This window comes from Apteryx rowi, unplaced genomic scaffold, assembly GCF_003343035.1.
Source record: "Apteryx rowi isolate R43461 unplaced genomic scaffold, aptRow1 scaffold_19, whole genome shotgun sequence".
Lineage (NCBI taxonomy): Eukaryota > Metazoa > Chordata > Aves > Apterygiformes > Apterygidae > Apteryx > Apteryx rowi.
Window position 1 is genome coordinate 2567979 of NW_020448196.1, and position 27309 is coordinate 2595287.

The 27309-nt window shown below is 47.3% G+C and overlaps 1 protein-coding gene across 1 annotated transcript; it reads left to right on the top strand.

Annotated features, from left to right (window-relative positions):
- Window positions 1-27309, top strand: CFAP77 (cilia and flagella associated protein 77). Its single transcript, XM_026062064.1, has 6 exons — window positions 1-109; window positions 877-972; window positions 1513-1741; window positions 15262-15363; window positions 16944-17046; window positions 27187-27309. Exons 1-6 carry the CDS (start codon window positions 1-3, stop codon window positions 27307-27309), a joined length of 762 nt encoding a protein of 253 aa, XP_025917849.1.

Consider the following 27309-nt stretch of genomic DNA (forward strand, 5'->3'; position numbering starts at 1 on the left):
ATGGAGACCCGAGACCAGAGACAAAGGGGTGAAGGGAGGTCACCTAATCCCACGGATACCACCCGGCTGGGATGCGCACGGGCTGGGGAAGAGCTCATTTTAAAACCAAGTAAAAATGCAGTTACTCATCAACTCAAGTACTCTTTGGTGCTATAAAGCCCAGGCTCTGCTCCCCTTCTTTCCTCTTTCTGTCCCCCCCAACACTTGCCTTGAGGCTTGATTACTCCCGGGCAGGAGTGGTGACATGACTGCATTTGGGGAAGTTTATGCCAGTTTTCTAGGAGGATGCACAACTTGGAAAAATGGAACAACTTGAAGGAATGTTAAGACTAGCTACAGAAAGAGTCTCCCCTGCAGGCACCACTGCTGGGCACCGCAGTCAAAGGAGAAATTAGCTAAACAAGCAGACCCCAGGTCCATATGTCATAGCTATAAACAAGTCAAAATCCCTAATTCCAGCAAGGCTAGGTCACTTAATTCAGGCTGTTTGCATGAAACTCGGCATCCCTTAAGCTTCAGCTCTGGCGAAGACTCAAGCACTGCTTATGTCCAGGCAGCGGGATTCAAACCTGCACCAAGCAGAGCCAGAGCCATTGCTGGCCCTCGTCACCATGTAGCAGCCTCTTCTAGGCCTCTCTTGGCCCTTTGCTTCCTGCCCCAAGCATTAGTCCCGGTCCTTGGTTTGACCCACTGTTTCATCACCCCCAGAAAGCCCTTGGGAGCCAGGGTGCTGTTAGCCATCCTAACAGAGCCAGGCATTAATGGGAACAGCAGGAGCAGCCAACACTTCTGTTACAAACCTGTTTCCAGGGGGTTTAGCTTGTCATGCAAGGTCTTTACACTTCTCCTCTAACCTCGGTCATCTTCTGCAGGCAGAACTGGGAAAACCCCGCAGAAGCAGCTATACCCTGCCAGGCCCTGATTTTTCGTACGGGCTGTACATCCATAGGACAGACGGAGGAGTTCCTGAAGGTATGACAACACCACTAAAATAGGGACATGCAACAAAGTCCTAATGCTTAGGGGGAGTCTCTTCTCCTTACAGGTGCACTGCATTACTTCTCACTAAGCTGGAGGAGGAGAATTCCAACATTCACCCACTTACATAAATATCACCCAAATTGCTTGGTGACTAGTAAAGTTTCCCTATGACCTTGCAAGCCATTAAAGGCTCACACAGAGCCCAAGCAGAGAGGGGTATAGCACTTGCAAGGGATGATACACATGGCCACTTCCACAAGTGGACAGAGCTCTCGCTCTGTGCTCTCAGGGAAAACTCCCCTGTGAAGTCAGACTTGCTGACCAAGCCAGGGTGCAGGGTGAGAAGACATCCAGTTCAGACGGGACACCCTGTACAAAATGCACTGTGGCAGGACATGGTGACACTCCGCAATGGAGTCATGATGAAAGGCCCACGTGCCTGGTGTGCAGGCTTCATCACAACCATCTTCCCAAGCAGGTGTTCACCAGAGATGCTTCATCTTTTCCTCTTGTGTCTCCTTCCACCTCCAGCAATCGGCCACTGGCACACCATGAAGCCCAGGCCTGCTTTACTACGGAAGATGCCCCGTGACTACATTACCATGAACTGCAGCGCTCTGAAGGCTGGTTATACCACAGCCCATGAATTTAATTTGTACTACAAGGCCAAGGACATTCATCGCAAAGCAGATGAGGAGAGTCGCATCAAGAGAGGGCCTCCCAAAGTACCTGCGGACATGACGTACGGCATCGTATCACGGTAAGGGGGAAAGCTCGGGGCCCTCAGAAGGAGATCACCCCTGCCCACCCTCAGGCCTGCATCTCCCCCACCTATCAGCCAGCAGGGTCCCCAAAAGAGAAGCTCCCTGAGCCTAGGCACACTGCAAATGAGTCACTGCAGCATTTCCAGATCGCACCCCTTGTGTCAGATAATCGACTACCTAACTCCCGTCGGGATGCCACAGCACGTCCACATTTAACTGCTGGTACTAAGGGCTTGTAACCCCTTAAAAATATATTCAATGCCAATCCTTAAATTTAAAGGAGCATGATGAATTGTGAGCTAGACTTGCTGCTTCCCAGGGTCATTTATGCCAGGAGAAAGTGACACTAAGGCAGAACAACAACATTTCTACCTGGATGTACTGACTGAAATACTCTGATGCAATTAAGGATCAGTTCAGGCTCTTCATCCCACTCTCTCCCACTTGTTAATTCATAACCCCATGTTGAGTCTCTTCGTTTAGCCCAGCCCAAGGGTTGGAGAGGAGCTGACCCCTGCAGCTCCCCAACCATCTCCTCTAACAGGGCATAAGCCTGCCTGTTCCTCCCTTGCAACACAGCAGGACATTTAGGGCTTCAAAACTGAGGTCTGTTGCATTTTCAAAAAGATTTTACAAGGCACTGAGCACATGCGAGCCATGCCCGAGGTTCATACAGGCACAGCGTTTGGAAGAAGTGACAGAAGCGACCCACTGAATGTGCCCCTCGCATCCCAGCTACCCACAGCGCAGCTTTCTTGCAAGTAGTTGTGCAACAGGGAGTCTGCAAGGGGAAACATCGGCACCTTGCTCTGACTTATCCCTTCCACTGCCTGCCCAGCGCTGGCGCGCAAGGGAGGCCGCAGGACACAGGAGCCGGGAGGAGTCCGAAGCGAACAAGTGCTAAAAGCCTCGGAAAGGGGCTCCAGAGCAGCCCTTCTGCTGCAGCGTAGAGGGTTTTCATGCTCTGTGCAGGTCTGGACTAGACATTAGGTTTCATTTTAAGAGCTGGATAATAATCACTACCAGAAAAATAACAGCTACAAATTCTAGAGAAAGGACATGATGAATGACACTGTGTATTTTACATGATAGTAAATGGGCTTTGCATATGCAAATTGAATGGATTTTAAAATGGTATTTAATGACAATTTTCGTAGCAGACATTAACATTAATTGCATCAAAATGAAAATGCAGCATTAGCTTGCTGTTAGCTGCAAATGCCCCAGCTATAAAGCTTTATCTTTATCAGTATCAGCCCTCACTGATGTGACAGGGCTGCTCTGCAAATTGCAGGCAAAAGGGCTTTTATGTTGCAAAAGTATCCCCCAATGTAGACCAAAATCAACATCAATTTTGCTTTATTTCTTCATAAACGGAGGTTAAATGGCTGCCTGTAAGAAGTCTAGGCACGTTTCAAAAGTTTTGAGGAAAATCTGCAGACCCCACAGCAGCAAGAGTAGTGGGAAAGGGCTTTTAATTTAAAGTTATCATTGTACAACTTGTCTGCTCTTTAATAGCTACCTTTTATGCAGACTGATTGTATTTATCCCTTTACTTTAAAAGCACGTTATAGACAAAATCAAATTACTAGGGTTACCGAGGAGTTGTTACAGCCATTTGTGTAAAAGCAGGGAATTTAACTCACTTTTCACAACTGGCAAGTTAAAGATACCAGCATGGGTGAGAGCTCCCCAGACCTGTTCTGTCTCCAGTTACAGCTGAGCAGTTGCAGAAAGGCCATTGGCACTGGGCTGAAATTTGGCCAGTGGTCAGTTCTCAGTGGCAGGACTCAGCGTGGAAATCCCATTTTACCAGCTTTCTAGCTTTGTGGATGGGCACAACTGTAGCTGCCCTCCATTTGAATTTGTAGCATCTGCTGAAGTTGTCAGACACCCTCACAGACAAGAAATACAAACAGAGCCAATATTCCTGCAGGCTAATCCAAGAGTAGAAGGATTCCTGAACCTTGCAGTCACCATTCAAGTAATGGGGCAGGACCCCAGCAGCATGGCAGGCTGTTAAACTACCCTGCTAAAAATGGCTTAGTTGTCAATGGATTTAAGTTGCTTCTGCTTACAGATCCTAAGCCCTGCACAACTCAGTTGCTAGTGCTGCTAGACGGGAAGGTGCTCTCGATTAAGATACAAGCTGGGCTGGGGGCAGAAGAGGCAAGAATGGCGACATACTGTCCCTTTCCATGACTCCAGGCACTCACCTGCCTTTAGAAATGTCCACTTTGATAAACATCTCAGGTGCAGTGAAGTTTTTTTCACTGACAAAAGAGCCTACACAGTGTTGCCTTGCCCAAGGCACAGCACAGAAGATGCAGCCCAGGAGACCAAGGAGCAGCAATGCCTTTCCACCATGCTGGAGTCACCTGCAGTGGACATGGCTGCAGCAGCCCTGCCTGGTCACATCCCAGAGCATCTCCAGCCCACACTTGAGCTCTGTGAGCCTCTCCCTGTGCCAAGCACCAATGCGAAACCTCCCAGTCTGCACCCAGGGCTCTACTGCAGCTGCTTTGCACCACTGGAACTGCATCTAGGGCCAGCACACAGCCTCCAAACTGGGTGTTTCTCACCCAGGACAGCAGTGCAGGGTGTTATCAGGACCAAACAACACAGCAGCTGTCACAGGAAAGTATTTGAAGTCTTACAGCCGTCAATGGATAATGCACGGAGTACTAAAAGTGTGGCAACATTTCTCCAGACACTGGGCTACACCACTAAAGTCTTGTCTGTCTCCTGAAGCCACCAAGGTCAGGACTTCTCCCCAGGCTCCCAAGTGCAAGCTATACTTGGATCATCCCAAAGAGAAGTGAACAGAGATAATGCTGGGGTTGCTATTAGTGCCTTATTAATCATGCCCTGGCCCTGCTGCTCCCTCTAGCACAGCAGATCGCTTATGCCTCTGCTTTCCATTCACGGTGGCTGCAGGCTGCATGGAGCATTTCACAAAGCAGTGTCACAGACACCGGAGTGAGCCTGAAGCTTTGGGGCCTGTTCCCTTTCACAGGATATTTACCTTCAAAGGTCACCCGTGCCCCTCTCTATTAATTCCCCATGGGCATCTTCCAGAGGAGAGAAGCTGCTCTGCTTTTTTGCTGATTCCCCCCCATTCCCACCCTCCCTCTTCCCCGAGAAATGTTTGCTACGAATCATGTGGCCAGCTTTGTTGTGAGAGTCATAAAAAGGACATTTTTCATCTCTCCTTTTTCCTGCTCTCGCTCCCTCTCTCTCTCAGTATCAGACAGAGATTTATTCCCTCCCTGATGCCTGTGGCATTCGGAGCTGGGAGGGGTCAGGGGAGGCACTGATGGGACGATAATAGATAATACAGTGGTTCCCCAGGGTCTTGTCCAGCTCCACAGCCTATCCATCAGCAGGCAGCGCTCGTGCCAAGGTCAGCGGTAACGAGGATGCAGTGGGGTCCCGGCCGCCCCCATGGGGCATCCTCCAGTCAGGCTCCTCCGATTCATGCTCCGGCTTCTGATCTCTGCAAGAGCTGCCTTGTGCAAGCCACAATTCGCAAAAGAGAGCGCATCCGCGGAGCACAAGCGCTGGGGGAACAACCACGTTGCAGCGCATGCATGTTCGGCTTTGCCTGCCCCAGCCCTCAGCCCCGCCGTGAACAGCTCTGCAGACTTTCTTTCAAGGAAAATGCCGGTCATTAGCAACACCTCCTCCAGGAGCTAAATCCATGCCATCCAGGTAGGCGCTTTGTGCACGACACATAGCATGCTGTAAGATGTTTGCAGATTAAGGTTACTGTTCTCCTGAATCCCAGTGCCTGTCTTCCCTGGTCCTTTCATTTTAAATAACCCCCCCATACAGTGCTACTAGCAGGTGTATTCAACCCCATCCTCTTCTGCATAATGACCTTGTTTTACAAAAGGGAGGATTCAACACACTGAGTGAGCAGATTTTTTTTGGTGTTCGAGATCTAAGAGACAGAGGTTCTGTGAAGACCTCCAGGATCTTCACTGGTATCAATAGAGCTTGGTATTCAGGTTCATTTGGAAGTCTCAATAGATGTCCAGGTCCATAATTAGCCTCCTAACAACCTTTTCTGATTGATTGAAGTTTACTCTGTGCTGAAAATAGCAGGCACTAAATGGTAATTTTCGGAACTTAAATACACAGGTGCTGTCTACAGCAATATTTTAGATTATATTGATTTGCACAATGCCTCTCAAGGAGTTTGAAGAAAAAATAGAAAAAAACAGGGCAAAACTGGCACCCCAAGCACAAGTGTTTTTCCCAAGGAGTTAATGACAGATATTATAGCAGTGTAGAGCATATCCTCAGGATGAACAGTGTCCTTACAATAGCATTTCCAGGACCGCTTTTAGAGAAAAGCTCTTATTTGCCTCTCATTTACCAATGCAAGTTTTCCAGTTCCTCCTTCTACATGCTACAACATGTTCATGGACACAAGGAGCTGCACAGACCTGCTGTTTGCTCCCACCCAACACTTCTACCTCCTCCAAACCCTGTATGGCCATAACCCTGCCTTGGACACATTGCCATCCTCTTGGCAGTTGGCCTGTAGGTTGGGCTGACCTTGGGCATGCTGGCAGGATTTCCCTGGCACTGTCATCCATGCAGCTCCTGCCAGGTCCCCCTACTGTCTGCCTTCACTTCAGCCATCCCTTTCCTGAATTTCACATCCTACTTTCCTTCTAACTTCATCTCCTCCTACCTTTCCACCTCCCATTCTCTAAAACCGATTTTAATCCTTTGGCAGCTGCTTCATTGCATCGCCACAACAAACTGGCCCCTCTAAGCATTTGAGCACTGCCATCTCCCTACTTCAAACTGGTACAACTGGCCAAAGGGATCAGTTATCCAGTACCTCCCTCTTGTCTTCATATCATCTATAATTGTCCTGAAGCTCTGTTGACAATTCTCTCAGTGGCCTTTAATGGTTCAGCTGTTATATTAGCTATTCCTGCAGCTCCTGGCTTTACCAAGTCACTGCTCTCTCCTTATCTTTCACCTTCCCTGTCTGTGAAGGGAGAACTCAATGCTCATGCTCCTGCTTTGCAAGTGGTCTTTCCATCCAAAGTGTCCGCGACATCTGCAAATAGCCAGAGCAAAGTTTAGAAGGCTACCTAAATGCTACGTTGACATTTCCAGCCTCTCTTTGGCACAGAGAAGAGTGCCCTAGCAGGTTTATTTATGAGACACTTACAGAACATTTCAGATCACTAGTACATGTCCCTGGGGGGGGGGGAATTAACTATAAAATGACTGCAAAGATAAGTCAAAGAAACAATACTGAACAGCAGAGGGTGTTCCTGGAAAGACTCCATCAGGAAAAGCTGGACAGGCAAGAAAGATGACTATTACAGCAAGCCTACACATGAACCACAGTCACTGGGAAGCAGAACAAAAAAAAAGGTAAAGCCACAAAATCCAAAAAGATTGAGCAAACAAATTTTGGAAAGATATCTTAGCACTGACAAACCAAATTATGAAGATATAACAAAGTGGCCGGAACCAGTGTGCTCTATTGCACACAGTCCAGGCTTGGTGCGCGTTCACTTCGCTGGGCGCATGTCAGCACCGAGTAGCTCCCAACACACCTCCCTGGCTTGCACCGCCTGGCACCCGGGAGGCTACAGCGTCCACAGAGGCCAAGCACTGCATAAAGACCTGTTAGCCCCTTCATGTACTTTTGAGTGCACTGTGAAAAACATTGGCTCTGGTTAAGCATAGATACCTACTGCAGTTGTAACAGCTTCTTTGACTGCTTCACGCTCTGAGATTAAGAGGAAATAAACTGCCAAGTCATGGTTTGGCAGAAGGTCCAAATCCTGCACACCAGCCTCAAGGACAACCCCAGAGCTGGGAACAGGAATGAGCTGAAGAGTAAAGATTTAGATCCCTTATTACCAGATGCATAACGCTGAACAGAAAAAAAGAAAAGTTTACTCCCTCACACAAACGTACTATAGCTGTTTTACATGGGCTTTATCTCTGTCGAGTAGAGCTGGCTGAAAATTGCTGCCAAAGCTTTTATGATCTCAAACCACCTCTTGCCTGCAGTGAATTTTTTTTCCCCTGCAAACATCTGCTTTTTCAGTCTGTACAATAAAAGTCTGGGTCAGAGAAGAACAGCCACAGAATTCTTTTTGTGAAAGCAAAGCTTTTCAGCCCTCATTGACATCTTTTCCTTTCAAGCAAAGTAATATTCCCACCCAGCCGGAGAGAAAAAAGCACGAACTTTAGGTCAAGGGGAAGAGCAGCCTGCCCTTTGATTTGTTTTGCTGCAGTTTCTTTTCCATGCAACGAGCGGAGCAGCGCTCTCCCCTCGGGACTTTTTGCATTTGCTGTCGCTGGAGCTGCTCAGTCTCAGCCCTGGAGTGAGGTCCCTGGGCTGGGATGGCTCTGTCCCATATTCACATCCCTCCCAAGTTTTAGAGGGTAATGAAGGGGATTTCCAATCAGTAAAGAGGAGAAATGTGTTGAACACAAGTCTAGATAATCCACAACTAAGTCAGCCAAACTGTATCTCAACCCCCCCCCCCCCAGAAAAACGCTAATGCACAAATTCCAACTTATGAAGCCAGTTATTTAATGGATAAGAGCTGGCCAAGTAGCTTCACTACAAGATACGTGTTTCCATGTGTGCATTTAGGACTGTTACAAGCATAACCTCACTCTTCGCTTGGGAGGGAACAGTAAAGCAAATTGGTGCTCTTGTAACCACGTGTACTCCTAAGTACAGCTATGAGCATCTGATAAATCTTCTAAAGTGTGTGTTTACAATGGATTTTATTCTTTTTACTGTTCTATACATACGAGTCCTCTGAGCAAAATAACAGATCCTCTGACACTTAGAAGAAGCCACTGTCTCATTGGCTGCCCACAGTGAAATAATTTATATTGTTATTTCCTCATCCAAATTACAAGGGTTGTATAGGAGCTTCAGAAATTCAGAGTAATCAGGGCTTCAACAGCTCAGATTCCGCAGTTGCCAGGTGGGCAAAAGACCCACTGTTTCAACCGGGAGTTTTGCCAACACAGACTGCAAAAAAATTGGTCCCCAAGTGTTTACTACCAATTTTTCTCTTGTTATTTTCTTCAGTGGTTAATGGAAAGTGAGGACAAGTGGAGACCATTTAAAAATGATCTTTCAGGCCTCTCCATGGGTTTATTGCCATGGCCTATTTAGAGTACCATAAAGCTGTAAGGAGCCTATAACTTTACTGTATAGCCCACAAGCTTCTTAGGAAAATGAAGAGTCTTTGCATTCATGCCCTGCTCGTTTCTCCACCTCTCCCTCTCCCTATAACACACATGCATGCATGTGCGCAGGGACTTTTGGAGTCGCTAATTGAATTCACTCCAGTGAAAGCGTTAACAAATTGTAAGTGACCTTTTATACAAATTTCAAAGTCAAGAATTCACCACTAGCTATACCTCCCTCCTCTGCCCTTCACTCTTATGCAAAACCCACAAACAATTAAAAGAAATAACGAAGAGCCCAGCAGCCCTCTTTCCTAATTAGCTGCAGGAGGCAATGTTTGCAAGTGCAGCTAAGTGCTTCAATTACCTCGGCCCTCCTCACTGCCCTTGTTAGAGCAGACAGGTCCACTAGCCAAAAGGGAACAATTAAGGCCAGGCAGAGCCAGGCAGTTTGCAGGAGATGCCGGGGCTGTGCCGGCTCTCGCGCGAGGGCCAGAGCTGTAATCATGCCCCGGATTCCTGCTGGGCTACACAGAGACAAATTAGTGGTAGATAGATTGCTAGCTCCAGCCCATCCGTAACAAGGGAGGAAGGGAGACAGTATAGTGGTACAAGGGAACCGTAATCAGAGTTTTCCTGTGCTATAAACCCCCTTTCCGGGCAGAGGGACCTGAACATTAATGCCTTGCTGCTGCGTGTGCCGGCAGTACCCCGAGGCCCTGAGCAGAATCGCAGTCCCCCAGCTTGCACTTTCTTTGCTGAAGACTGTCTGCACCGAGGAGTCCCATGCGCCAGAGATGCTGGAGACCAAGCTGGTTTCCAGCAAGAAACCAGCCCGAGCTGGAGGGAGAGCCGGCTCGGCTGCCGCAGCCTCGGCCACAAGCCAGATCACGCACACACAACCTCAGCAGAACTTCCCCCCCCATGGGTCTCCTGTGCAGATATCATGCTGTGAAGATAAGGGGGACAAAACGCAGGCGTTTGCAAGAGGTTGCAAGTGTTTTACTCTCCTCCCGGTGGTGGAAACAACAGTTTGTTCTCCACACCGTGAAGTTTCCGGGTTTATGAGCACATGGAGGACCATGCCAGGCCTGGGCTGTTTAGATTAAAGACAGTTTGTTAGTTACCAGCTCCACCACAGGGCCAGAGTGTCCAAAATGAGGGTTGCAGCCTGGTGACAATGACATCTATAAAACAAGGTCTAAACACGCCCCCTCTTTTGCTGGAACTAGAGCTAATCACTTCAAATGAAACAATCAGCATCAGGCACAGGCAAAGGAAGATCACTTGATGCAGGCGGTTCTACCGTAGGGCAAATCCGTCCCATCGCAAAGCAAATCCACAAGAACGTGACGACGCTGGTGCCTTGGAAGGCTGTCTCCTCTGTGGGCTGAAGACCCCGTAAGACAACTCTGGCTACTCAGCAGACCATTTTAGGTTGAGGGAAGCTAGCATGGACTAAGACCCACAAAGCCCTGTGAAACCTCATTAACCTTTTGGACAAAGGATTAAAGTTTCAGGACAGCTGGTGGTGTTGTGATACTGTTTGGTATCAGGACTGTTAAAAAAAAAGGAAAAAAAAGAAAAACAGTGAATCCATCTATTGCATAAGAACCCAGGCAGGGCCAGATCCTGCTGCCACTAAAGTGCCATTGAAATTAGAGGGTTGAACACAGTTCCTAGGAGCAGTGTTTTCAAAGCAGCCCAAACAGCTGCACAGCCACCAGGGAGCCTACAGTCCGTGCAAATCTCCGCTCGCCCACTCCGCTCCCCACCGAAGCTTGTCCTGACTATCAACAGGAAACAACACTGCAGGAGCCCGATGCAGGGCGAGGATCTCTACCAGAAAAATCCAAGGGTGGACCTTTGCACTAAGATATTCACAAGCCAATGTTCTTTTGAATTATACAAAAAAAGCTAGCACAAGCCAAGGTTTTACCCTTTTACAACACAACTTAGCAATTAGATTGATTCTTTTAAGTCAGTATAAAAGCCCTACCTGAGCAAAGTCCTTTATATGCACTTTTGCCAAGTACCTTTTTATTCCGCTGATATGTAATCCTTTGAAAATAAGTTTGAGGGGAGACTGACAACCTTGAAACCTCAAGAGCAGCATGGCATTGACAGGTGCCGCTCTCGCAGCTGAGTATTATAGATAGATTTTAATTTCATTTTAACAAAATAGCTGTCTCCAGTGGAAGAAGCATCAAGAGCTAAATGAGGACCCGTCTTGAGCTGAATCTCGTTGAACAGACCTCAGCACTGTCATTGATTTTCTGGGAAGAAAAAAAATGCCTCTGGCTACTAAACCAAATTAGTAGTCACTGATGACCAATTATTTTGCCCCACTGTGAACGGAGAGGCGTACTAAAATTCCAGTTTGTCAGACCCAAGGCTCCCTTCTCAAACACCTTTCAACAAGCGTGTACCAAAAGTCCCTCAGATGGTTCTGACGCCTTCCTGTTTTTGGCAAGTTCTCCTTCTCCAAAGTTTTAATGAGCTGCTGCTATGAGGATGGCCTGCCAGAAAGGGAGCCCTTCCAAGTGCTGTAGAGCACTATTTGGCATGCCGCACAAATCACAGCTGTCAGAATTTATACACACATACACAAAAAAGTGTCAGCCTAATGTTTGCAAATTATAATTACCATTTCCCTTGCATGTCCCTGGTGCCTTCATTTTAGATAAATCCCAGCTCTGAGGTATCAGCTGCAGCGCACTGAAGGCTCACATTGAATAGAATAGATTTAACTAGTTTGTAGCTTATTTAAGGCCTACACTGTTTTATTTTAATATTGTTAATACTTTATTATACTTTTTAACATTTATTTTACAGTAAAATAACCCATTAGAAGGCTGCAGCTCTTTTTCCAAGAGACTTCTGGCAGAATAGCGTACCACATTTTATAACCAAGTTAGCAGGCGCTTGTCATTTCAATTGAATGTAGGTCTAAATCCTGACTCTTGAAAGTAATTTATAGAGAACGTATTAAAGAGACAGGAACTGTTTCAGGGATAATAGTTTTGAAAATGTGCATAGATAAGCTTTAAAATATTTAGGAAATGTCAGCATTAGAAGTGGCTCCAACTATTTGACTATAAAAGGAAGCAGCTGATTGTTTTTTCCACAATTATAAATAATTTGTTACATCCTATCAGAACTTCTTTCCTTTCCCCCTCTGTGGCAGGGTGCTTGTGCCAAAACAAGGAGATCTGAGTTATTCTGAACAAGATGGGTTTTAATCCACAATAAGTGTTTTCAGCGGATGCTTTCCCCCTCCCCACAGCACCCACAGATAAGAGCAGCAGCAAAATCCTCCCAATTCAGAGCAGTGACATCAGGGCAGTGACAAAAGAAAACAGAGCACATAAGCAGTTCGCTCCTGTCCTTAAGTAACACTAATGTGAGAGAAGAGTTTCCCATAGGTCAGCTGCAAATGAGAAGTACTGTCATAGTGCCAAATCACAGCGGTACCAGGGCCAAAATTCCCATCCACTCCAATGGGATCAGCATTTGACCCACAAAGAGAAACCTCCTCACTGAAATTTCTGACTAAAGTTACCGGAGCAGACTGTGATGCCTGATATCCCCTCCTCTCTTCCCCACTTTCTCTATTTCTCTCAAAGGAGCCAGGAAAAACAAGATGAAGCATCACTTTCTACAGCCCCAGCAGAACATAAGTGTGTAACTAAGCACACAGGTTATTCCACTAATTTCAAAGAGGTAGCTCATGCATGTATTATCCCAGGCATGATTCTATACTTTACTGGATCAGGACTTAAATGTGATTAATCACACAGCAGGGAAGAATCTCTGAAGAGCATCAACCCAAATGTGTCCTTTCAAGCATTTACTTACAAGCCAGCTGTGGACTAATCAGTCACCAACTGGCTGGTCCATCAGAGATGGTAAAAGTCACCTCCACAGAGATGTAAACACACATTCAGCTACTGCAAAAATCAATAATCAAACACTCCCCACAAAGCCATGGTGTTGTCTTGCTTTCCTCCCTGCTATCCAGGCATGCCAGGAAAGCTTCTGCCTTTAAGAGCAAAGCCCCTGCACTTAGCAAGCAAACATCTAGCACGGCCGTTCCTACCCACAACGATGGTAGAGCTGGCCGGGGTGTTTTCCACTCCTCCACTGGTTTTACTGCTGTACTGGTGCATACTGGGCTAGCAGCATGATACAAGGTAGAGCCAAGATCCCCCTTGGAGTTATGCCAGGGTGGGACTGGGTAAGGATACAAGCCCACGCACACAGCTCACTAGGTACTTGTGCCAGGACTACCAAAATCTACACCATACAATGAGACAGGAGCCCCATCTGGGCAATAAGACACTCAGCACTTGTCAGAACTACCCCACAGTTTTGCCAGATCTTCTATGCCTTGTAAATTTGCCCAGCTCTGATTGGCATGAAACACCAAACTGGAAGGGAAGGAGGGGAGAGAAGACGATGACAAGGGGTAAGTGGCAATGTCCCCTTTGGCACAGGGTGTCTCCAGATGACAGTCTGGAGCACAGCTGATTTGTAAGCAAAGCCTTGAAAAGCCCTGCAGCATGTGATCTATAAAACGGAAGGTCTGCAGAAGGATGTCTCCTCTGATATGAACGCCCCCTTGGGATGTAGACTGCTGGATTGCACATCTAGTATCATTAGAAAACACGACCATAGATTAGGCTGTTTTGAAGCATGTGGCGTTCAATAATTAAGTAATAAAAGTCATGGCAGGGGTGAAGGAACAAGAAACAGAAGAGTTACTATTTGCATACGCACTGCTGGCACCCTCTGCCACTGTCAAAGTTCCTCCACACTGCTAAGAGCTGGCTGCCACCGAATTCAGACAGATTCCTGCTGAAAACCTGGAAGCAGCAGAAGCAGCCCTCTCTGTGGCCCAGCGGATGGACTCTCTCCACAGAAACCAACCTCCTGGAGGAGGCCCAGGAGAAGCCCCAGTAGTTAGCCCCAGACACTAGTGTCTCGCAGCTGGTCTGGACAGGCAGGGAAGGCTGTGCCTTTCTGTTACAGGAGCTGAAGGCACTGCAGACCACAGGTGTGAGCAGAGCTAGACCTGTTAGCTCCATGTTGCCACTGGTTGCTGCTGAGATGGGAAAAGTCCGTCCCCAGAAAGGTGTGGAAGGACAAGAATTGACAGAAGTTAAGCTGGAGGTCCTCCATCACCTTCTCAGCCCTCAGGAGTTCAAATGTCCACTGCTGGGGGAAAAAAAAAATAGCACCACAACCGCAGTGATAAGTGATATGCTGTCCTCATGACAAGAATGCTGCTGCTCCATTGCTACCGCTGCCATTTCTGCCTTTCATGGTGGCTGAGGAAGCTAAAGCATCCTTGCTTTCTAGGTGCAAGGCACAAGAAGTCCAGGCTGCAGCTCTGCCACAAGTTGGTCAAGCTAATGCCAGCTCAGTGCAGCTAACTTGGATGCTGCCCAACAAGCAACTACTTTATTTTCACCATTTCTCTAGAACTGTGGTCATCAACAGCTGCTCCCTGCTGCTGTCCCCTCCTGGCTGGGATGCTCCCAGGTGCCCTGTTTCAAGGGCAAATCCATCCAGCAAGTGCAGCTAAGGCACTAGGCTGGGGCTCAGCAGTTCAACTGTACTTTCTGCTTCAGGCACCTGACCTCATCTGCACAGAGTTTGTTTCTATCTGTGCCCAGACTGCTTAAGACAGCACTTATCCCTCTCTCACAATCCATCATTGCATTTGATTTGGCTTTTTTGAAATAACATAACAGTGTTATTTTAGCAAAACACACTTTATACCCACTGGGGTAAGGACCCAGCAGAACTATTTACAGCTGGTCAGAGCCAAAGTTGCTGCTCTGAGCTCCAGGATGGTGAGGCAAAGGCCCAGCTCACTTCAGGGCATTGCTCCCATCAGTGCTTTCATTCCCCACAGTCAGGCACCAGCTGGGGAATTCTCTCCAGGAGCCGCGACAGAGTGCAGGGCTGAGCTGCAGCCTGCGGTGCTCTGCGCTCCCTCAGGCGCACCGCAAACTTGGCGATATGGCCCCTGCAGAACGGTTGTGCAGAGGGGTTGTTGGTGCCCAGTGTGGAGATTGCCCTGGGGTGGTCCTGCTGCAGGGTACCGCAAGCACATGCAATCTGTGGTGCGTTGCAAACAGCAAGGAAATGGGGGGTTGATTCTTGCTCTAGGCAGAGAAGACTTTCCCATTGCAAGGGTTTATCCATGTTGTCACTAGTCACATTTTCCATCAGGAGCAGAGAGAGGAATCAGCATGGGGAAGTAAAAAGAGGCATTAACCCTGGAGATTACTGTTGTCCTTTCAATGTTTCCTAGGCCTTCCACTTCCTTTTTTGATCTCCTCCATCACAAGTACAAGGAGCTGTGGATGGAGCAGCAGAGAGCAACAGCAGTGATCCAGCGAGAGGAAAAGAAAAAGGTGATAACTCTCCAGCTGTGCTTTTCCTTCTTTGCCCCAGGCAGGCATAGCACTGCTACCTGGCACAAATGCCCACTGTCCCACCCCACAACGGATGGACGTCTCCCAGCCACAGGGAGGGAGCTCAGCTGGGAAATCATTTTCCCTGACTACTAGAAGGTTGGCAAAGCACAACTAAAAGATCAGCTGCTTCCAAGCTGAGATGAGCCTGGCTCTGGCCAGAGCATGTCCAGCAGAACGATGCTGTGGGAGCAAACACCAGATGTGCAAATCACAATGTGTACCTAGAGACAAAAGGGGAAGGGTTTTTTTGTTTGTTTTTTAAGAATTTTGTTTCTAAGGATACACCCAGGAGCTGAGTGAGACACCTATCTAGCTGTCATTAAGCATCTGTCTGTATTGATATGTCTCTAGTCTCAGTGTATCCAGCTAAACACCCCATATCAATAAAAATGGAAGCTCTAATTCTCATTTTCACCCGCACCTCTTTGCATTGCAACAATACTAAAAGTCCCTGTCGTAATAAAGAATTAGGCTTCAAATTTTCTTAGGCCTTTAATGTCATCCTCACTGCAGGAGCCCTACAGACAGTCCTTAGGAGAACATCAGCTCTGCTCAGATTACCCATGACAAAGGACAAAACAGAGCAGGCGGCAAACGTTCAAAGGACCAACACCAGCCCTGATCTTGGCATGGCATGGCTGCTGCTAGCACCCGCGCAGTTGTTAGAGGGAAACTCTGTGCCATTAAACATAGCAATATTGTAATAACATTTAAAAGCAGCCAACGACTGGTTTATTAGTTAATGGCTCAAAGAAGAGTTGAGCTAATATGGTAATGACCAATTTCAATGGGCTTACTGCCATCACAAAGTATGCTTTATAGTTGAAGCGCAAGAATACAGTATTCTTAATTAGCAGCTATTTTATGAATGTACGAGTCTAGGATGCTGGAAAAATGCATCTACCTGATCTATTAATGACTGATGCTTTTAATAGCTAAGTTCCCTCCATCAAGTTTCTGAAGCCTGCAGCCACCAATTACTGAATTAAGCAACACAAACCTCTCTACTAGACCACACAGCAAACAGATCCCCCAGGGTTTCACAAGCTGGCCAAAATATTCACCCAGTACCTGCACTGGCTCATGCTGGGACTATCAAGCATTGCAAGCTGCAGCTAGTCAGGAGAGCAACTCCCAATGGACAACTGGGAAATTTTCCCCATGGTAGGGACAGCAGGAAGGACTTCCACAGCTGGTGATGGCTCACCACTCTAGCTTGAGCACAGGGCTTATGGTCAGCGGTCACCTCATTGCCATATAGAATAGGCACCCTGATAGCAGGCGGGCGTTCGTGCTTTCCTCATCACTGTGTTCTAAATATCAGCATTAGCCACATAGATATGAAAGTCTACCAAGATCAGGCAAGTATCAGTGTCACTTTTTCCCAAAGGGACACACTAGTGATCATTGGTCCAAACTGACTTTTTGCCTGGTTCATCCTAGTGTCATTATGTTGCATGACCCTGGCCTGACGGATAGAGCTGTGTGGCCATTTCAGGCCTTTCTTGTTTATCTTGTTACAGAAAGGCAAAGCTTATGAAACTCGCACCACACTTCTCCGAAAACACCCACTACCTGCAAAAGAAGAGTCCTTCTGGCACTTGCCCCGCTTGGAGAAGGTATGGAGCACTGTCCAAGTGTGGGGATACCCTCTGACCTTGTCCACATGCCCCGATTATACCCTTAACACATGATGAAGATAGACATGAGGCTCTTGCCTCAGAGCTCAGTGTGAGACCCAGACCCTGCAACACTCCTGCCCTGGACATGTTCAAACATCAGCCCCTTTTGGACTTCAGGGTGGGATTTTTTTTTTTGTGCAGCTGTAGGACCTGGAAGACAGGCAGCAGTTGCACAGATGTGTTTAATGACTTGTTTTCTAACTTGTGTGTACTTTCATGAGCTTCACCAGATTAGAAGCCTCTCTTCACACACACACCCCATCAGTGCTCAGGCAGCCTTTGCTCTCTGCTGGCATCTCAGCACCCAGACCTCCCCCAGCTGCCCTGAATGAGCAAGACAGTCACACCTGTACTTGTACAGCCTCCCACCCTGTCATCTCTCACCATAACTAATTCAAGCCACACCAGATCAATGTGTTTCAAGTAGTATTTCCCCCCCAAGAATAAGATTTCCAGAAAGCCTACAATCTGGATACCTCTCTAAACTACCTGATTTACAATATTCTGAGACCAAGCAGAAGGTCTAGCCAGGTTACAGATGTATGTGACACTTCCCTTAATTGATCCAAATAAGAGTCAAGGTGAAGGTTTCTTGTTCTAGCAATGGGATATAAACAGCTCCCTGAATTCATCTGTGCATCTTGCTGGGCTCTGGGGTACTTGTTTGAATCCTGTTAGCTTTGTTTGTGGTGTAAATTACAGGGAAACTTCAAATGAAGAGCTAGGGGGCATTTTAGGAAGGAAGAGAAAAGAGTTAGGCAGGGAGAATAGAAAGGAGACACCAGAAAGTCTGAGAGCACTGAAATCCTGCAGGGAGTTTACATGGCCAAAATCATATCTGGCATTGATAGATACCACTGCAAAGAGCCTCTCAGCCTCCACCCAGGCCCTTGTTCTGATGTTGTGGGGTTTTTTTGCCATGCTGTTGATTTTTAACTGTAGTCTAAAACAACAAAGAGGGCTTGCGACTTCCTGAAGCTAATGTACTTGAACAAGTTGGAGAGTTTCGACCAAGAAATGTGTTTTGCACCACCTTGATGTATTCTTCTAATGTCCTGTCTAAGACTGTCCGATTAGCATATGTCAGTAATCATTTATCCCGGCTGCCTGTCAGCACAGAGCTGCTGCTGCGGCTAGTGTCAGGGAAGGAACATGACCGATCGCTGTTAAACAGATTGTGCAAGTCACACGAGATACTGGGGCAAGCCTCCTCTTTAGAGCTCCTCTCACCCCAGACCTTTCCATCACTATTCATTTTTCAGCCTGTTTTGCTTCTCCATGCTTTCCCTTCCGTTTCATCTGCAATTGCAGTTGGGTTCCCCCCCAACCACAGGTCTCACACCCGGCTCTGAGTCTTCCCCTCTCCTCCCTGCCTTTTCTCCTTCCTCTCTCCTCTTCCCTTCTTCCTCAGAAGCAGCAGCTGAGGCAGGAGGGACAGCTCATCTGCATATTTTCTGTACTCCTCCTCTTCCTCATTACATTAACCTGGAAAGTTTGCCTTGCCCCAGATGCAGACCTAACAGGCACAGCCCATATTAGAACTTGGATCAGGAAATTCATTGCTCAGCTGAGTTTCAGTGCATGGCTTCCTTCATAGAAAATTAAGTTTTCTTGCACATCCATAAATGTTTGCACTGTTAAAAGCAGTAATGACCTAAGGAAAGCTGATGGCTTCACAGGCCACTCAATAGCCTCCAAGCTGTGCCTTAAACTGTCTCTCTATAAAGTTGGGTCCTGAGTAGGCAGTGATGGAACAGCCTTGAAAGACAACAAATTGGTCCAACCCTTCAACCAAACACAGCCAGACTGTGGGATTCACTCCATCACACTCCACAAGCGTGACAATAAAAAGGAGCACTCCAAAGTGAGGTGAGGAAATTTGTTCCTGCAGCATTTCTGCCCTCAAGAAGCCTCTTTCCTAGGCACTTCCTTGGTGGTGGATGACTACCTTATGGCTTTAAAATTGACTCCATTGCCTGGGCAGGACAGTTTTTCAGTCTACTTTAACCAGTTTACCAAAATGCTGCCTTTAATTTGTATATTGCACAGTTAACAGTCAGTACACATCTCAGACACTCTGCTCTCATCCAATATACAGACTAAAGGCCAGAAGCAGCTTTGAATAGTACCAGGTTACACATGAAGTGGCAGAGCTGCATGCAGATGTTCATGAGGGAGCTACTTGGAATTACAAGGCTCCTTAGAGCAACTCTCCTTTCTCAGGCTCCCCACCATTCCTGCCAGGCTTCCCCGGCACCACCAAAAGATGGGAGTCTCTATTGCTAGGGCCTGACAAGTTATCTGATTTTTCTCTACTAGAAGCTCCAGCCCATCCACCCTGGAAGTTCCTCCAGTGGTAGGGAGTTGCAGAATGACATTACAGAAAAGCCAGACCTCTCAGCCTAAGCAACAAGGTCTGGACTGAAACATTTTAGTTTTCAGGGGAATTATGCTGAAGTCTCAGGGATTCCAGTGGTATCTAAGCATGCGGTTATTGGCTTTTCTGAACAGGGGATGAGCAGAGAAAACTCTGTCAGACTGTTTCTTGTTTTGGTTAGCACCCATGGAAGGCAAACAGCTAACTGACAATTTGAAGAGGGGACAGAGAGCTGAGCCAGCCACACAGCTCCAGTGTGCAAGGGGAGAGGTTTTGGCCTGAGGCTGGTGCGAGGCACAGGGGTGCGATGTGTCCTCAAGCCATTCGTCCTTGTCATCTGGTGCCTTTGCCTGTCTGGCCTGTCTCAGGGAGCAGTGCAGAGCTCCCTGCTAGGGCAATGTTTGCAATCCACAGCAGTGGTCAGCAGGAAGATGAGAATTTATTCCTCTAGGCCTGTTAAAAAAAAAGTCAGAAAGGAGAATTTGCTCTGTTTTTTCTCCTGGCCCCTCACATATAGCTGCAAAAACTGGGTTTGCCCATCTTTACTGGCTCTTAAACTGTACTTTCCACTAGGGCCAGGCAAGACCATCACCTGGCATCATGCTAGGGCTTGTAGAGGAAGCTGAAGAGAAGAAAACAAAGGAGCTTTGCCCTCCCCACTAATTGCCCTGCCTTCTCTCCATGTTGCCAGGGCTGTGTGACATTACATAGTCATTCAGTTGCTAAAGTATGGACAAATTGACTATATTTTCATTTGGATTTAGGTTTCAGCCCCACTGCTTTAGAATAATAGCCCACACTATTAAGCTAACCGTGTGATTTACAGGCTCTCCCACGCCAGGCAATTGCTCTTGCTTTGTGTCTCGCTCTGGAAGACTAACCTGGAGCGTGGTCTCCTGGGCCCCCCAGCTCGCCAAGACGAACAGGTCACGGGGAGCCAGTCATGTCCCGGCAAGCGGTTCGTTAGTGAAAGTTGCTGAATGGAAGTATTTTTATTTTATTGTTTTACAAAGCTCTGGACTTAACCCCTTACTCACCTCAGTGAGTCATTTCTACTGCCCTCCCCCTTCCTCAGTCACCCCCAAGGTGGCCTTTTACCCCAAGAAAACCTCTGCCTTGCTACCTGCAGTGCCATGAGTCCTGAGCACAGGCTTTGGTAACAGAGCTAGGACTTTGCACCAAGACTTCACTGGGCATCTTCCTGCTTGGGCACCTAGGAGGGGAGGGAGCCCCGTACTAACTAGATACCAGAAGGCAAGAGTAGACCCTGCACCACCCAGCAGCTGTGCGCACAGCACCAGAAGCCCACCCCATGCGCCCACAGCAAGGCACAGGGCTCCCACCCCTAGCTGTTACCTGCTGGCACAAAACTGTCTTCCCTGGGTACTGCAAGAGCTCAGGCAATCAGCACAGACACAAATAAGCACCCCCAACTCCTGGCTCACCAAATGTGTCTCATCCCCATGTCACTTGCTGGGGCAGAATGGTACCCCCATGTCCACCAATTCTTGGAAAGACATTGCCGCCAAAATACAGCGTCCTGCAGCCTTGCTGCATGCAGAGTGCAAGTGCGGGGTGTGACTTATCCTACCTTTATCTGAATATTTGATAGTTGTAATCCAAACCAGTAAGTCAACACTGGCCACTCTGGGATAGATTCTCAGGGCTCTGTCAAGCCAGTCCAGAATGGCAGCATGTTTTGGTGGAAGCATTTCCCAGCAGCAATGTAGAAGGACAGAATTTGCCCAAGGATCAAAATATCTACTTACACCACATGTCACTGACACATATTAAGTTTTTTTTCTTTGCTCATTAGAGAATTCCAGCTTGTGCAGGCATTCAGGGTTGCTTTCCAGAGAGAAATATTCTTGTTTACTTGACCAAATAGGGGGAGGAAAGAAAATGCAGCAACTTTGGACAACACTTTTGTCAACACGCGCTGCCTTCCCGAGCAGATGAAACGAGCTGCACTCAATGCACAATATGAATAAGCGATAAGCAATTGATGAGCAAGTGTTCGGGTACCTTGGCAAAAGACTTAATTTGCAACCTGGCACAAAATCAAAGGCTCTGTCAACGCATGAGCGGCTCTTCCGCGTATGCCTTGCATTACCTGGGAAAGCTCTGTCAGGTAAATTTCCAGTGAAAGTAATTAGAGGAATCCCCACTGTATAAACTTTGCAGCAAAATTCTGGGCTCCAGAATTTGATTCTCACCAGGGATCCGATATCTGCTCACAGCCTGATCCTTCATCAGAATTAACAGTTGAGGTTTAACACACACACAGAAGTGTTCCGCATTTTTTTTTAATGCCTTACCTCTATTTTTGTCTAAAGAGCTGAACTGACAAGCACAGCTCATGTTATCTTGCAGTAGTTGTCTTATCAGAAAAACCATAGACTGTGCTTAAATAGTCTGTGTTTGATACACATAGCACACAGTGGTCTAGCTTTTCAGCTATAGCATTTATCCTCACAGGTTTCAGGAGGACAGCAAAACTTCATATAGGTGGAATGTTATAAAACTTGTCTCCCGGGGCTAGATAGTCTTTAAAGAATAAGGTCATGAGTGTGAGAGCTTTCCATCACTCTGGTACCACATCAAACCTTGCTTCAGCTGAGGTTTTGGCTGACCAAGGGTCAGTGTCACCTGGTGGCCATTCAGTGGCCCAAGTGAAATGAATTGGTGGGTCCCAGTCCAGTAATGGCAAACCAAAAAAGCACAATTGGCCTTAACTGGTGTTCAGCTTACAATAGGCACAATATAAAAAGAAAATACAACATTGTGCAAGGTCCCAAACAGGCAGCAGAGACCCGACTACCTTCAGGTATAACACCTCCACAGCTCCGTTAGGGCAACAGCAGAGATTTCACCTCCCACATTGCAGTCACCCTGGAACTAATGCAGGATCCAATCACCAGCACTAAATTGTCTCATCTTAAGAAAAGAAGAAAAACAAGGTTTTCTTACTTTGCTTAAGAGCAGAAGCTTCCAGCAGTATGATTGCTCACACCACAGCAAGGCATTTCCATGGTCCAGTCTTTCCCAGTGGCCCTTTGTAGATACCCAGAACACTTAAGAGCCTCTCCATCGTCCTTACCCCATCCTCTACCACCCTTAGCCCATCCTTCTGCCTAGTGACATGGCAACCCATCAGGTCCTATGGCATTTTCACTGCTGTCTAGCATCTCCTGATTGACACCAGTAAAACAGAGCATAAACAGGTTCAAAAGGCCTTTTTTTTTAAAAAGGGAGGAGACATTCAGTTCTGACACCTAAATCAAAGAGCCAGTGTGAGACCCCAAACCCATGCAAGCTCATCACTTCCAGCATCTCTGATAAATCAAGGCAGTGACCTAAGGGCTTGCAGCTGTTGCGACTGGGGCTCAGCAGAGCCCACAATGCTTTCCCATGCATCCTCATGATCGGATCCTCCCCAGCGCGGTGAGGTAAAACCACAAAGACCATCTCATCTTTCAAGTGATCCCCTACTGCCGCTTTCAGTGCCTCCTGCTGTTTTGTACACAGTTTCAAAGTGCTTTTTAAACAGACTCAGGGTTTCATTCATGACCCATTCAGCAGAGACACCAGCCAACAGCATAGCTTGGAGTAACACTCCTGCCTGGCACAGAAAGGGTCTGGATTCAGATCTCAAGGGAACACCAGTGTCACAGAAATCAGGAGTAAAAACGCTCCTTGGCCCCTGGTAACATCAGCATGGAAAGCTACCTGCTTGGGTCTGATCCCAGCACATTTGTTGAAGGGCAACATGGCTGGGTTATGGCTCGAGTGGGTGAATTCTCCTTCACTCACATCGTTGCCCAGCCCAAGCAACCAGTGAATTTTAGAAAACAATTATGGCCCTTATTTTCAGGGAACAAAACACACCCCTAGATCCCAATGGGGCATTAAATACAGCAGCCAATAGGGACTCTCTACCCCAGCCTCCTTTGTCCCATATTTCCCTAAATCCTTTAAGTTAGGAAGGGGAGAGAGCAAACAGGCCCCATTCACTGATGAGGTTAAGCACGCTACTGCCAGGAAAAGCCACAGCATTTGTAACCCTAATAATCCAACACACGCCTCCGAGCGTGGCTCATCTTGGGCAGAATAACATCTGTTTTAAAAATACCTGCCTCTCTCTAACTTGTCATGGCATTTGTTGACAACCCTATTGAAAGCAGCTCTCGATGCAGCTGTGAAGGATCTTTCAGTACCTCTTTCTCTTTCCTAGACAGTTTTTGAAAGGGAGGGGAGGGGGGAAAAAAGCCATCAATACAGGGGGAAGAAGGCATCAGCAGCCAACATCAGCTGATGAAGCGCCTCACCTGGGCCCCCAGCGCACCGCCTCCAATTAAATCAAAATGGTTTGTTTTTAATGGTCTTTTACACTGACAAGTGGGCTATCATTCCAGGCCTAGATAGCTGTCAGGGAGCCGAGGCAAATCCTTCGTTGATAATGCCCAATGCTTCCAATTAGGAGCCGAGGCCGCTCCTGGCGCACTAACGATTCCCCAGCCTCCCCCTAGGCCCCTTCGGCGCTGGCTGTTTCGTCTTCCCTCTTCCTCCGCCACAAATTACTGACACAAAACGGAGGCGCCCTGGTGCCTCCTCACCACGCCAGGCCCCGGCCCTGTTGGATTTAATGAGGCGATGGAAGTTTTTGCGGCTCTTTCGCTAAATTCTTTTCTTGTTTGACAGCTGCTTGAGTGTTGACCTTATAAAAGATTTAGTGTTTCTCATTATTTTCTGTCAAGCTTTACAAGTGATAGCTTCGCAGAAATAATTTGCATCTCGATGTGTGCGCGCGTGTGGTTTTGCCTGCGTGGGGATGCGCGGTGTAGATAGGTGAGCATGTGTGCGGGTACCCATTTCCTGTATTGTGTATTTTACCCCCTCCACCCAAAGAAATCTGCAAACATGACACCGTTTTGTGCTGTTTTGGGAAAAAAATTGGGAGAGGACTTAAAAGGGCCTGGATCTGTTAGACTCCTGTAAATGAGGGAGGTTTCGAAAAAGGAATTGAGATTGCTTTCCTGTAAAGAAAACGCAAGAAAGTGTTTTGTCACTCACTAAAAGGATTCAATCAAATGGACAACGGAAAAACAAGGCTGAGGCTCAGGGCATCTTTGTTGTTAAAGTGAAAAATCATGCAAGGAGGGGAAGCCACCTCTGAGCATGCAGAAGGGAGCAGCTAAAGCAGCAGCATCTCAACAGCAGCATGCAGGTCTTCCCCCGGCAGGAGGAAAGCCTGCCACCGCTTATTTCTTGCCTAGGTCCTTTTAATGGGTTCATTCCCAACACATTCTGCAAACCATAGCAAGCCATTTCATCCAGCTATAGCAATTAAAACTTCTGCCTTTCCCAAAGCTGCTCACTTACCTTTCAAGAAGCCAACCTTACCCATCACCTAAGGGTGCTCAGAGTGCAGAGCAGGCATCACACATGCAGCTTCTCAACACACACTTCCTAACACCAACAGGCCTAAGGCCAACAGCACCCACAGGGCACCCATCTCGGGGATGTGTATACCCTGCTGCCCACACACTTGCCAGTCTATCAGCTGGGATCTGCCTTTCCTACACCAGCTTTGCCTTTTTGCATCTCACATGCAATTAATTAGTCCTCCTTTAACACACCTGCCTCTGCTTGCAGCATGCATGTGATCACACTAATGCTTGGCCAGTGATCCTTTCCATTCTTCCAATCTCATATTATCCTGAGAAACCAAAATGAAAATAGCCCCCAAGTACTTATTTAAGTTTTGGGAGTGATAAGTTTGTTATTGTCCTTCTAATTGCTGGAGGCAAAGGCTGATGCTACAACATCCCAACTGCAGGAGTGTCCTGCAGTTTAACTTGGCAATAAAATAGACAATGAGCAACAGCAAAACTTCTAATCAGCAATTGAAAACAATTACAGCTACCCCATCCCACAAGGAAAACAACCAAGCTTTTGCCCCTGAAGTGTGTTCCTGACCTGTTATGGCCAAAGCTCCAGATCTGATTCAGACAAAATCCTGCCATAACAGTTCAAAAACCATATCAGAGTAATGATAAAGATCATCAGCTGTCTCTAGAGAAAGTACCTTTGGGTTCATCATTTAGAATATGAAATAGAAGAATCAGAGATGAGGATTCATCACTCTGGCATTGGCTTATTACACCAATCTCTGTCATATTAAGACCTTTGACCCAAGGACACCCTTATCTTGACTCTAATTACTGGCCTGGGACTAATCCATACTTCGAGTGTCCCTCATTATGAGAGGGCATCTCATTTTTTAAAACAACACTTGTCCCCTGTCTTACACCTGGTGCTTCCCACTTACTCACACTGAGGGCAGAAGCTGGCATCACTCACAACTTTGTCAAGGGCTCTGCTAAAAACTACAGCCAATTGTTCCTCAGTGTGGATCAGTGTGTCATTTCTCACCTGGGAGCTTTGGACCAAGACTGGAATGAATAAACTGTTGGTTTCTTCCCCCATGGCTTCAACCCAATCCAAGGCAGACATTTCATCCTGCTCAGTTCCCAGCACCGCTGGGCAGGGAGCACCATGGGAAACGCATCAAAGAGGCAGCTGTCCTGAGGTTCAGGGGGTGGATTTTTCTAACAAACCCAGGTCTGTCTCCACACAAGTCAGAGAGGAAAACTCCTGCATCTTTAGTGGCAGGTTGGAGTCAGCCCAGCTGGGGGATTCTCCCTGCTAACTCCAGCAGGGCCCCCAGAAACTGCCCACCTCTTTAGGCAGGCTTTGCTTCTGCCTCCCATGTTTCCCTCTCCAACAGGGGTTATGTCACTGCTGCCGCTTGTGAGAAAGCAAAAACTGCCAAAAACAACTGTCTGAAGTTAGGCACTCAAATGTATATTTAAGCACCTGAACGCCTTCCTCCAGAGAGGAGGAATAGCTAAATACACTTTGTTTGTCTTGATTAATGAGATCACTAGCAAGCTTTTCAGGGCAAAGACTGCTGTGTATTTTTACATATGCAAAACCAGGCTGACATCCATCCTGCCTGAGCAGGACTGGGGGGGAAGCAGGAGGAAGCACTGCACATCCATGCAAGGCAGATGTACAGCACAAGGGATTGAGCTGGAGCAGGTAAAGCCTGGTACCCCCAGAGTAAACCTGCTCCATACATGAAGACATGTTCACACCCTCTGTACAAGCCCAGGGCTCCTGGGACCTCATTCCACCAGGGGACTTTCCCCAGGCATTTTTTTCCATCCCTTCCCCACCTCATATGTGGCTCCCAGGATAGAGGCTGTTCATGTATTTGTTGGGCAAGTCACAGAAGGTGTCCCCAACCCCGACAGGGGCTTCCCCAGCAGCTCAGAGCCCTGCCTGGCTAGCTCAGGGAGACACGCACACGTTCTCTGCTGTGGAAAACAAGTCATTTATTTCAGGGCCTATCTTAAGGCGTGCCAGCATTTGAAAATGTCAGATAACCAACAAATCATAGTGGAACTACATGATCTTGTTACTGGAACAGAATAAGATTATATGCTGAAGTCAATCAGAAAAATCACTCGTTTTAAATGTGTCAGATGCGTTTAACTTCACCAACTGGAGTAATGTTTCCAAAACAGACAGAAACCATTGCACTAAACTGCAGACTGTTCCCTGTTTGTGCTACAGCCTATTTTCTTTGGACTGCTCCTCACTGTAACCAATCATATCTGCTCCTTTCATTACAGGTTGGTCCTCATCTCAGTACTTTTCCAGACAGTGAGGCTCGTAAAAAGGCATTCAGCGCCTACCGTTCAGAAATGCCTGTGAGATGCGGCCCCCTTCACCAGGGCATCTATACAACAAGCTGA

Bases quoted from the DNA above. Each gene is read 5' to 3' on its own strand.
- CFAP77 (XM_026062064.1), top strand. From the start codon at position 1: ATGGAGACCCGAGACCAGAGACAAAGGGGTGAAGGGAGGTCACCTAAT. The intron at 110-876 runs GTAAAAATGCAG...TTCTGCAGGCAG, and splicing joins AGAGCTCATTTTAAAACCAA to AACTGGGAAAACCCCGCAGA. The intron at 973-1,512 runs GTATGACAACAC...TTCCACCTCCAG, and splicing joins AGACGGAGGAGTTCCTGAAG to CAATCGGCCACTGGCACACC.